The sequence below is a fragment of the Periplaneta americana genome, chromosome 8 (genome assembly GCF_040183065.1).
Source record: "Periplaneta americana isolate PAMFEO1 chromosome 8, P.americana_PAMFEO1_priV1, whole genome shotgun sequence".
NCBI lineage: Eukaryota > Metazoa > Arthropoda > Insecta > Blattodea > Blattidae > Periplaneta > Periplaneta americana.
Window position 1 is genome coordinate 142,348,135 of NC_091124.1, and position 13,428 is coordinate 142,361,562.

The 13,428-nt window shown below is 36.6% G+C and overlaps 1 protein-coding gene across 2 annotated transcripts in view; it reads left to right on the forward strand.

Moving 5' to 3' along the window:
* LOC138705112 (ankyrin repeat domain-containing protein 26-like) overlaps nucleotides 1-12,981 on the forward strand; it is a 164,792-nt gene extending 151,811 nt beyond the window's left edge. For both annotated transcript variants that reach the window (XM_069833750.1, XM_069833751.1), the window contains 2 exons: nucleotides 2,240-2,451; nucleotides 12,254-12,981. In XM_069833750.1, the coding sequence (XP_069689851.1) occupies nucleotides 2,240-2,451; nucleotides 12,254-12,345 (304 nt within the window). In that variant the 3' untranslated portion in view covers nucleotides 12,346-12,981. The remainder of the gene's footprint in view (nucleotides 1-2,239; nucleotides 2,452-12,253) is intronic.
* The last annotated feature ends 447 nt before the right edge of the window (nucleotides 12,982-13,428 follow it).

Below are 13,428 nucleotides of genomic sequence, written 5' to 3' on the forward strand. Positions count from 1 at the left end.
ATTCGCCTTACAGTTGGGGAAAGCCTCGGAAAAAACCCGAGCGGGAATCGAACCCACACCTGAGAGCAGACAGTGTTTTTGCAGGCAAACTGTAGTGCAGTTGTGTGTAAATTAATCTTACTTACTTACTTCCTGGCTTTTAAGGAACCCAGAGGTTCATTGCTGCTCTCACATAAGCCCACCATTGGTCCCTATCCTGAGCAAGATTAATCCAGTAGCTTCTGCCAGTTGCAAAAATCTCATTGTTATTGTTAGCCTTTCATAAGAACTTATAGATTTCCTCATCGCAATATTCTGTCATCTTATAAACGGTATAGTTCTTCATCCATTCTTAGATAGTTTCATCTTCTTCAGATTTGAGTTCCTTTAAAAAAATTAACATGAGAAAATATTTCACGTCTTCAGTCGATCTCATCCGTTTTAATTTCTTTCTGTTGTTAACTTCGGAATAATAGCACTAGACAGAAGACTCGTCTGTAAGCAAATTTACTTACTTTGGTCATGATCACATTAAAAAAAAAAACATTTTGTGCTCTCGAACATTTAATTCAAGACTGCAAAACCTTGATTTGAGGTTGGAATGTGTGAAGGCAGAACAAACTGTGCAGATTGTCAGTGCATACATTGTCTGCACAGACAAACTTGAGTATAGGCAGGACGTCTAAATATGCTGTTCTTCCGCCCACCTGCCTATTACTGCTTCTGTGTGGCAGGATTTACAGAATTCTCGTCCACTGGACAAGAGAGTGCATTCCCCGTACATAGAGAAAACTTGAATATTTGTAGATAAAAAGTTGAAATTCTACCCTTCTCTCCTTTATCACTATTTGAAGCTCAGTCAAGGGTAATGGACGTTTAAAGACAAGAAAAATCCGTAGCATAGCCCAATATCAAAGATTTATGACGTCTGAAATAATTTTGTCCCTCCCGAATGCAAGTCTCAAATGTTACCACTAAGCTAACTCGTTCAGTGCCAAAGTTTTTGTGTGATGGTTATATTTTGATATTGAACTAGTTATGTTTTTTTAGTTGATTATTTTACAATGCTTTAGTCCATCGAGTTAGCTCTGGTAGCACGTCTGCCTCTGACTAGCTGGCCTGGGTTCGATTCCTGACAGGGTCAGAAGTTTTCATGTAAAATTTCTACCTCGGGACTAGGAGAGGTGGCAGTATACAACTTATAATCACTAGAATGTGCACCAATATGCCTGGATTAAATCTCTCCACAGTGCATATGAAGAGAAGGCATATCTCACTGTTGATAGTGATTTGTCTGTCGGATGGGGGCGTTAAGCCTGGCACTATTCAACAGGAGTAGGCTACGTGCCGGCACCGGGTTTCCCCTTCTCTCTTCCTGATCTTCATCATCATCATCATCCTCACTCATTCCTACACTACATTTCCACGAACACTTACACATACTCACCCTCCACGTCATCATGCATAGCATGACCCGTCCAAATGATATGCACCTTGAAAAATGGGTCATAGTCCTGCCACTATCCACAATATGCCTGACGGCCTTATCTCTACCAGGTTAAATAAATAAATCTAAAAAAAAAAAAAAAAAAAAAAAAATATGCGGAACCCGAATGACGCAAGTGAAGTGGGTAGGCACCGGATAAACACACACATTTTACGATGCTTTATCAACTACTATAGTTATCTGGAGTCTGAGTGAGATAAAGGTGACAATGATAGTGAAATGAGTCCAGGATTCAATGCCGAAAATTACTCAACATGTGCTCTTAATGTGTTGAGGCAAAAACCCGAAAAAATCTCAACCAGGTAGCTTGTCCTAACCAGGATTTGACCTGGGCCCGCTAGTTTCACAGTTAAATGTGCTGTTACTCCACAATGGTGGACAAATAACTATGCTATGAACACTGCAATTTGTATTAGGTATTATTATTATTATCATCATTATCATCGCTCTGCTGTTGCTGCTGCCAATATCAGCTGATTTATCTCTTATTCTCTACACTTATTTCTTGAGCATGTGAATCATCTTTAGTTGGGAAGTAAAAAGTATTATACAATAATGGGAAGTTAGGTGAACACTTCAATCACAACCTTTACATTTGACCAACTGATATAATGGTTATATTTCATCACTGACAAAGTTTAAAGTATTTAAGTAATTTTTATATTACAGAACTTTCTTATTTTCGAAAGATTTTATTTAAAAATGCTCATATTTTGATGTACTGTATCTTTTTAGGTTGTTTTATTGTTCCAGGAAAGAAAAAGAACTGAATTCCAAAAGTTATATGTTGGATATGAGATCACCCATACACCGACCAAATACAGTACAACCTGTAATAAATCCCATATCTAGTCCATCGGTAACAGTATCAGGCCATGTATCTGATGCCTGGCAGAGTGAACATCCATTCAGCCACATCTTACGTCGGGAACTGGAAAGAAGTATCCGCAAGCACACACGAACTGGTAAATAGCTCATTTTTTGCTATGAAAGAGGGATTAAGCAATTTCTTATAATACCAGTTGATTTTTAGCAAATGTCCATCACTTTAAGAACAAAGGCTCAACTTTGCTCTCTCGCAAAGAATTATGTCAAGACATTAATTTTCGTAAGAATTTAAATGTACAGTTTGTCAATACTGCACTGTAACAATGTCCTAGTCACAGTACCAGAGGTGCCAATTATTACCGATTTCCCCCCACTATTACATAATGGCCAAAGGGAAAATTATTACAGAAAAGCAAATTTATCACACACACCTGAAGTCTGCTTAGTGTAATATGTACTGCCCGTGTCTCATGTCCTGAACCGAGAGTTCCCTAGTGCTTATAACCACGCCTCTTAGGTCTGCTCGGACCAGCACGGCAGCATATTACATGTGTGGAAAATATTATCCTAGGCCAGTGCAGGGGTTTTTACTGTTTATAATACTGGATACTGTAATCGTGGTTACCACTATCGCTATTATCTCTGATGGAGATTTCCTAAAATGTATGTACACACTAGGCCACTCTTCGTTCAGTCTGGACAACTGCTGAATTACCATAGGGCAGCATTTCTCAATGTATGTTCCGGGGTTCCGTGAGCCCTATATGATTTTAAATTTTATTTTATACCTTTTTTTACTTGGTTATTTAACGACATTGTATCAACTACTACGTTATTTTGCATCGATGGGATTGATGATAGCGAAATGGTATTTGGCGAGATGAGGTCAGGGATTCGCCAAAGATTACATGACATTCGCCTTAAGGTTGGGGAAAACCTCGGGATAAATCCAACCAGGTAATCAGCCCAAGCGGGAATCGAACCCGCGCCCGAGCGCAACTCTGAATCGATAGGCAAGTGCCATAGTCGACTGGGCTACTCCGGTGGCTATTTTATACTTAGTGGATACTATAAAAATATATAAATGTTACGAAAATATGAATCAATAATAACATGAAACCACCGATAATGATAATAATGATGATAATAATAATAATAATAATAATAACAATAATAATAATAATAATAATAATAATAATAATAATAATATTCCAATAATATGCGTAATAACAGTATGTTTAATGAACATCTAAAACGGAAAATACCCATAATACTTATCACTTTCATCACTGGATTCTCTGCGTATGTATTCACTAAAACAAAATACCGAAAAGACAAAATGCAGAAGTACAGTAGAAATGAGACAAAACTTTCCGCCATAAAACCAGATTGCAGGCTTAAAAAGCAAATACATTTGTCCCACTGAACAGAATTATTGAGATACTAGCTTTCACTTGTCTGTTAACTATTAAATACTAATAAAATATTACAAGGATTCCGCAGTTACACTTTTGATTAAAAGGGGTTTCGTGGTGGAAAAAGTTTGAGAAACACTGCCATAGAGGAAAGAGTTTACGGATGTGTACACGTGATAACTGTAATCGCGATTAGGCCAATAATCTTAAGTAGAGACTGTAGTCTACCACTGGTATTAGTGTTTAGTTACAGGAATTGATGAGAAGGACATAATTTGTTTTGTGAGGGGACAGCCTATACGTTCGCTTGTCCATAGCTGATCTTGCTCCACATCTGACGAAAGGAATCCTGAAAAGGCCGATGTGTTGAACGTAGGGTAGTAGGCACATGCGGTCCCAGGACCTCCACTCTCCCCCTCTGCGTCTCGCCCCACAAATAAACAGCTCAGGAAGTGAAGCACGGGCAGTATCTAGTCATCGATGTATGCAATGGAGCTGGAAAGGAACTGGCCACCCTACTCTATTATCTCCTGGTTCAGTTTCCTCATGAGTGATGTTTTATCGGTGTCACTTGTAAGGTTCAAACCTGTCTTCGGACAGTTGACTAAACAACAACAGATATATGTTATACATCTTGATTACACAACTTTTAACAATATTATATCACTTGAATACAATATACCGTATGTTGTTGTTGTCTAATGTGCTGCATCTAACACTGAAGTCATTAGCAGTTTTTTCATTTCATTTATTATATTCCATAGATCTTACATTAGCAATGAAGCTTTAACATGTGGAACAAGTAAAAATTTTACATTTTGTAATTTTCTACAACTTTTTACAATTTTTGTACAATATTTTGACGAGATTTAGTGAGATGAGGTGAAGCCCGAGGATTCGCCAAAAGATTACCTGGCATTTGCCTTATGGTTGGGGAAAACCTCGGAAAAAACCCAACCAGGTAATCAGATCAGAGGGGGTGAAATGAAGTGAGACTGAGGACTCGCCATAGACCATCTGACTTCAGTTCCACGGCTGGGGAAAATCTCGGAAGAAACTATTCAATGAGACCATATGGGGGATCCAATCCAAGCCCGAGCACAGCTCCAGATCAGCAGGCCAGCGAGTCTGCCAACTGAGCTACAACAATGGCTCTTTTAAAAATATACAGTACAAACACAAACATCAGTTGAGCTATAACATATAATACAAAACAAGTAAGTTAATTCAATTTAAGGCATAAACAATTCAATCAGTTGAGATATACAGAAATAGATAATGTATATCATGCAAATTACTTCAAATTACAAACATAAACAAACATTGCTCTCCAACACTTTGAAGTCTCAGAATCTACACGCACGCATGCCCACCCGCCCGCCCGCGCGCGCACGCACCCACGCACCCACACCCACACACACACACACCCACACCCACCCACCCACACACACACACACACACACACACACACACGATTGCGAATGAAGATCATGGACAGAGCTCAGGTAACAACATTTCTCACTGGACATGGCAAGATGAGAGAGTACCTGCATCGGTTTGGAATAAGCGACAATCCGACATGCATATGTCAAGAAGACAGTCAGACCATCAACCACCTAATTTTCTCATGTAAACACCTCGAGAACCAGAGAGAAATTCTGAAAAAGGGCTTTAAAAAGTCCAGAGGAAACTGGCCAGTGACAAACGAGGAACTTTTAAATAAATACTTCAAGAACTTCCAATCATTTATAAAATCAATAGACTTTGATAAATTGTAAATCTATATTATACTTCAAATAATAGTATACACTGACAATAATATTGTAAGAGGCAGCAAATAACACTGTACATTGAAAATTATAGCATGCAGTATTGCATTCTAAAGCAATGGAACATGCTGGTAAAAAAAAAAACACACACACACACATATATTCAAGAAACACATTGATCATTATAACAGAAAAATGCACAAAATTGGTCCATGCCTTATCGAAGTCAGTAAAAATTAACTGGGGACTGAAACACGACGTACTGAGAGTGACATACCAAGGGGCAATATTTCCTCTACTGTCATATGCAACACCAGTATGGTTCGACTTTGCTTGTAAAGGCAGCAGTGCAACTAAATTGAAAAGAGTGTAGAGATTAATCAACATTAAGGTAGCCAAGGCCTTCCTCAGAACATCTTATGAGGCACTCTGCATGGTAACCAGGATAACACTGATAATGTTTGAACTAAAAAAGACAGTAAGATATTTTCTAATAACTAGAGGACATGAAAAATTCCTAAACCTAGATGCTGTAAGGCAGCGTTTCTCAAACTATGGTCCGCTGACCACCTGTGGTCTTCGAGTTCTGCCCTGGTGGTCCTTCAAAAAAGACAGAAGAGAAAATAAAATTCAAACGAATTGCATATCACACTATAGCTGAAAATCTTAGAGTTTGGAAATGACACATGGCAATCGCCTTTCACTTTTTCTCCCAGTACTAATATTTTATGAAATTTCTTACCCTACCCGTCTACCCACTTCCCACTCTACTCTAAGCAACAAAAGAGGGATTTAAAGCACTGTGAACATGGCGTTTCTAGTCATAATTCCCTGCATATCTGGCACCGAGCCTGTAACCCACCCGAATTCATAACAGAGGACCAGAGTACCGAACCTTCATGTATTGATGACTTTCTTAATAGTTTTGCCGACATCCAGTCTGCACATTGAAATGGGCACGTACTGTACGTCCTACACCAATAATAGAAAGTGCTAAATTGCATCTTTACTTGTTGAAAATCAGGCATCTTTCTGCATTAATTTTTTTTTGTTTTTCCGGATGAAGATATAAGAAATTTTAAACTCCGAATATTTTGAAATCCGACAGGTTTACTTCTTACACTTGCGTGTTTTGTCTCTAAGTACCGTTTCAATTTCGCGAGTTTCATACACTCGTTTAAAGCACTTCGTAACAAACAACGCACAGAGGTTTTGGTTTACTCTCATTGCCACACCAAGTAAATCCAAGTTCCAAATAACTCTTGTCATATTTACGAAAGTATTTTTTCTTTGAATAGCTACCACTAGGACTATATATTTCTTTAATGGCACTATAATTAATATATTTCTTTACACACAGCTTCTGAACTATTAGCAGTACCTAAATGAAGCATATCATCACGTTTCTTTCTTTTCAAAGATCCGGATCGAAGCCAGTTTTCCATTATTTATAATGGACATTATTTAACAGAGACATGGACAACTACTAGCGTGTACCACATAAGAAGGATTTCAAACAACTAACTGCTAACAGGGAAGCGATGAATCAACAATGCACAGAATTTGTTATAAGTTACTTGTGATTGGCTACAAAAAATATAATTAATAAAGTATTATAATTAATTAATTCCATTTTAAAATATAAGTATACTGGTATTAAAATATGCTACAAAAATGATAAATTTGCTTTCGGACGGAACAAGAGTAAGGTGGTCGGCGGAAATGTTCTGACTTAAAAAAGTGGTCCCCAGTTCAAAAAAGTTTGAGAAATGCTGCTATAAGGGATTACAAAGAATGGAGCCATCCTGCTGATGTAGTCATGATACAAGAAAAACTACCAAATAAACTATACACACTTGAAATCTACACAGACGGCAGCAAAAGTGACACCAGAGTAGGTGCCGGAGTAGCCATAATAAAACAAAACCAGATCACTCATCAACTTCAATACAAGCTAAACAATAAGTGTTCAAACAATCAAACAGAACAACTAGCTATCCTCAAAGCAATAGAATCAATCAATCAATCTTCTTAATGTATCCAGCTGTTTGCTGACAACATAAGGTCCACTATAGTCCACTGTAGTCTTTTCAGTTCTTGTTTTTCATGAGAAATGGGTATTTTGCTCAAAGCAATAGAAGAAATCGAAAGAATGCAAGAGAACAAAAAGACTGCTGCAATTCACACCAACAGCAAAATAACCCTTGATTCACTGATAAATACTACCACCACAGTCTGATCCAAGATATCAGACAATAGATAAAAACACAAAAAGAAAGATGGATAATACACTTCACCTGAGTGAAAGTTCATGTCTGAATCCTGGGGAATGAGTTAGTAGACCAACTGGCAAAAGAAACAGCTTGGTGTGAGGACCTTCGAGAATCATACAAGAAGGTACCCAAAAGTGCAGTGAATGAACAAAGTGTACAAGAGAGGGGCAAAGAGAGTGGTCAATTACCAACAAGGGCAAAATTACAAAATCATTTTTTGCTAGTGTTAATGATAGACTGTCAGTAAATCTAAAATTAACAGATAATTTAACTACTTTCCTAACTGGTCATGGAAAACTAAAAGAGTACTTCCATAGATTTAGAATAACTGATAATCCAAACTGTTCATGTAATAAAGATATGCAATCAGTAAATCACCTTGTTTGGGACTGTGAACTGTTAAGTGCAAGACAGGCTTTACAGAGAGATGTGGTAAAAAATAGTGGAAAATTGCCAATAACAAATGATGAACTAATGAAAAGACATCTCAGAAGCTGTTAGATGTATAGCATTAATTGATCTGGACACTGTATAATTGACCAAATTACAGATACTTATAATAGCCTAAACTAATCTAAGAAATACAACAGTTTGTAAACTAAAATCTACAGCATAGGAGTAAGAATATACACTTACTTACTTATTGCTTTTAAGAAACCCAGAGGTTCCTTGCCGCTCTCACATGCATGTAATATTACATATTGTAATGAGGCATGCCAAGGAATAAAGTATTCCCAAATTTGGTTAACACGTTGACTGCCATTTGACGCGTATATACATCCCTATACGTGCTGTGAGACGTATATACGCTTCAAGCTGCAGTCAACGTGTTAATGAAGATTAACATAACGGACTTTAGGAGGAATTTGGCAATGCGATACTTTGCCTGAATACATTATAAATGTTTTGTTTAGTTTAGTTTAGTTTAATTTATTTAAAAGTCATCAAATTTAAAAGTACAAAATGCTTCGTCGAAGTTAAAACTATTTATATACAAATTAGTTAAAATTACATTCAATATATGCCTGTACGTCGTATGTTTTTGCTAAAAAGCATATCTATTAATTTGGTTTTAAAAACTCTACTATTATCAATATTTCTAATATTAAGTGGAATTTTATTAAGAAGTTTCACACCCACATCAAAATGGCTATTACTAACCCATGTTGAATCTTTCGTACAATACTTTTAACACTTGAATATAAATAATTGATTAAATGGCGATCTTACTCGTGTTAATTATGTAAGCATGTGCGGCTTACAGCTGTTTCGGTGCTATTCAACACCATCTGTAGGCTCTAAGGATGGTGTCGAATAGCACCGAAACAGCTGTAAGCCGCACATGCTTACATAATTAACACGAGTAAGATCGCCATTTAATCAATTATTTGGCTATTACTAACCTTGGCTAATCTACATTTAGGAACAGTTATGTAATGGTTATTTCCAGTCTCATGAGAATGTACTGTATTATCAGAATTATATTCATGTAAATGTCCATATATGAACATAGTATTAGCAAAAACATACAATGAAGAGAGAGTCAGAATTCCAAATTCACTAAATAAGGTTCTACAATGTTCTCTTTTAAGTATTATTCAGCCATTTATTAGGATTCATTGCAGCTTCCAAATTTTTCTCATATAAATCCACTTTAAATGAAGACTATATATTCGGTTGTTTTGAATTTAACTTTTCACATCTAGAATTGATGCAAGTTGGGCCAAAATTGCAGATCTCAGAAATGAAAGTGGAAAAATGAAGTATATAGTACTAAGAAAAGTTATGTTTGCATTACTAAGTGTTCCTCACAGTGACTGTCCTATTGAAAGAGTCTTCAGTGTTGTGAGAAAAAATCAGAGAAAAATGAGGCCTGCATTGAACACATTAACATTAGAATCACTTGTGATCGAGACCAAGACATCACAGAGAGAAGCAAGCTTCAAGAATAAATTTGCAGAAAATCAGCTGCTAGATGCAAAGCATTTTTTTTTTTTTCATAGAAGTGGTTGTTGGTGTTGCATACAATAATCTTTACATGTAACTTTGCTAGAAGGGAAGAGGCACAGTCATGCATACTATGGGATTACTGATAACCCACTTGAAAAGTTGGCACCTCTGCAGTACCTTAAAATGCAGGTGATATTTTGTTACTACCTAATATTTGGTAAGAAGTGAAGGCCTTTGCATGTTGTCATGAAACAGACGAAATATAAACAGACGAGAATATTTATCTTTGCAGTGCTCGAACCTACATTCTGCCCCTCACTGATCTCTAACATGCTTTTAAGGGATTACATTTGTAACAATTTTCATCCCACTGTCATTGAATTAGATAGGAGGGACATTGAAAATAACGGGAAGAATCATTCTAACTGCAAGGAATGTCCATAAACAGCAAGAATTCACCGTATGATTTATGTTCATGATAGTTTGGAGTTAATACATGAGAAAGTTTACTTTACTTGGATGATTCGCCTATATTTTCTGTGATTGCGTTTTTGAAAAAAAAAAAAAACACAAAAAGCATACCTGGAAAACAAAATGATAGAATTTGTTAATGACAGAAAAATTCGCTCCAACGCTGGGGATCAAACCCAGGACTCCCAGTTCTACGTATTGGGTGCTCTACCACTGAACTACGCCAAGGCTCAATCCACAGCACCGGATCGAAAATATAAACAGATGAGAATATTATAGTATATATTTTTAAAATTGTGAAATTTGTTTAGTTTTTCGCTGAAATTCCCACATACAGAATCAGTGAAAAATGCAACATTTGTTAAATTCAACTTCAAACACATGAATTGCAGAAACTTCTTTAATAATTATTTGTCTTAACACCAGTAGATATTAAAAAAAAAACAGATAACCACAAAAATATTGGTCAACCTTGTTCTGTATGTTCTTTTATTTGTTTGTATATTGCAATGTTGCTCTTGCATCTTGGGGTAGCTATGTGGCTAGCAAAACAAATCCTGAGGCGAGTGAACCCAGTCTTTGTTATTTGACACAACTTGTGTTACCTCAGATTGTGTTATCCATTAGCATTGAAGTAGGAGTGTAATTCAATGTAAAGGCGATACTTTTAGTTTATGAGTGTAGTGGTCAGTTATTGTATACCAGTGTATTAGAAAATGTGCATAGTTTCCTCTTGTAGTATTTTAAATACTTCTCAAAATAATAATACCGAGATTGCACCCTCAACTCTGCTCAGCTCACAACATCGAGAACTGGTGTTTAATGCTAGAGAATATTTTAAACATCGATGAGATAACATAGAAATATTTCCCTTCCAAAAGTGGTCTTACTCTCATAATCTATTGCCAAGGCCTATATGACAGCCCTGATCACACATAGGGTATATCAGATTTGCCATTCTCATGTTATGAAATGGCAACATAAAAAGAAAACAACAATCAGAGCCTCCACCATAGAAAAGACTTTTCTTGGTAACGACTATTAGATGGAAGTACAGTTACTATGCAATTCCATAAGGGTTATAACGTGACTTCTTTTGCAGTCGCTATGCCTTGAAAGTCATTAGGCTGATCAATCTGTTACATGTGATTAGAAATGACAGTGAATATCACAAGGGAAGAACCTGGCAATACTGGCAGTCCTGTCGTTTAGGAACTCTTGAGTAAGAATATCCTTTCCAAAGTTCATTTTGACAATTCAGGCATGGGTAGTTAGAAATGTAATGAGCCTGTGGTTCAAGTGCTAGTGCACTGGTCTTTGATCCCTGGCCATGTCATGATTGATTTTTTGGTGGACAAAGCAGATGTTACAGACAGTTGCTGTATCATTCCACCAACACTCACCTTCCCCTCACTTCATCTATCATCTTCAGTGATTAAAAATAGACTAGAGTAGAGTCTAGGTTTCCAATGCTCATATAGGAAGGGCTTGGGGCCCAGACCCTGGGGTTTATCACATACTCGTCTGGGGGTGGGACCTGGCTCTATCAGGGCTGAGGCAGGATGACCCACCTGTCAGCACTGGATTCATGAATGTCACCCAGGCCACCTGTCGGACTTGGACAATCATTGCATATTTAGGTGCACAGTGGGCCATGTAAGCCTAGTGCAAGGCCCTTGCCTTCTGGCCCTTGAAAAGTCATGCTAAAATACATAATGCATACATCTTAGTAACTTGTTACAGCGAATTTCACTTTACGAAATACTGTATAGGTGTCCGAGTTATTCTGCCACAACTAGGTCTAGCAACACAGCGCCAAGCCACTGTCATAAATTGTTCCCCATATGGGATGATGATGTTGTTTCAATGCCTTGCATCTAGCAATGAAGCCATTAGCATTCGTGCTTTTCAATAATTCGTTGAGGTTTAATCACACAGATAATCTGCTTATGTAGGTATACTCGCTACATAAACACAGGCACCTTCTATGTTATTACATTTTTTTTACTGCTTTGGAATTGAAGATGCAAAATGTTAAATTCTCTGTTTTGTCTTTTTCAGACTCCCTTACAGAGCATCCGTCTAGCAGCACTTCTCAGACTGCATCTGAAGAACATTTGGAACTCCTTAAGAAGAAGTATTTCCTCCACTGAATAAACTTGAAATTAATTTTCTCGTATTAGTGACTGGCTTCTTTTGTCAACTGAATATTATAGACTAAAATTATTATTTATTTTTTTTTTTTTGGTAAGAAAACAGATATATAGATGTAAATAAATGATGTCAATTTTCTGTAGATTAACAGAGGTCTTCCAGGTTACTGCTTCCAGTGTCAAAATTTTATTCCAGTTTCATATGAAGGAATCACGTGGAAGATCTCAAGAGTCATTAATATCTAACTGTTTGCACAAATATACACAAAACTGTTCTGTATTCACCGACTACAGTTAAGTCTCGGTAAGTTAGGTGGCCATACAGCATTTAATAACAATCTAGTCATAAATTAAACAGAACAGTATTTTAATATCGGCACCAACAAAACTGGCGAGATTTGCTTCATTATCTTCATTATGGATCATCTAGTCATTGCACTATGTAACTTTCCATTGTGATTTTATTTTCAGTTGCAATGTAGCTGCTGAAATCTAAGTTTAATGATCTCATTTTCTGTTACTTTATAATACTGGTATTATATATTTAACTTGTGTACATACAATTGCACCTGAATACACATCTATGAGAATATTATTGACTGTAAATAAAAATAAAATATATTCCGCAGTAGAGTATTGACTTTGTTTTCATTAAAAAGTTATCAACCTTCTTCATAGAAAAGGTTATGTCAGTATGGCCCATCTTAATGCTATCATTTTGTCCGAGCACATTACAATGGTTGGCCTACAGAATATAAATGCTCGTATTTAAATGAAGATGATGCTATATAGAGAGACCAAGTAAAATTATGTGCAACATTGGCATCTGACAAATGTAATTACGGTTAATACAATCTTTCTTCTAACTCAGAACCAAGCCTTCAGACATCCATAGTCCTCCTTAGAAGACTTGGAAAGAAACTGTTTCACGAATAATCCATATACCTATTGATGTCATTCAGCTGGTTCGCATGGTTTACCCGAACTGCTTGTTAAATTTGCTGCAGTTCGTAGAACAGGTTGTTAAATATTTTAAGTTTAAGGGTCTTTACTAAAAGGAAGAACATTAATTTTATTTAACAC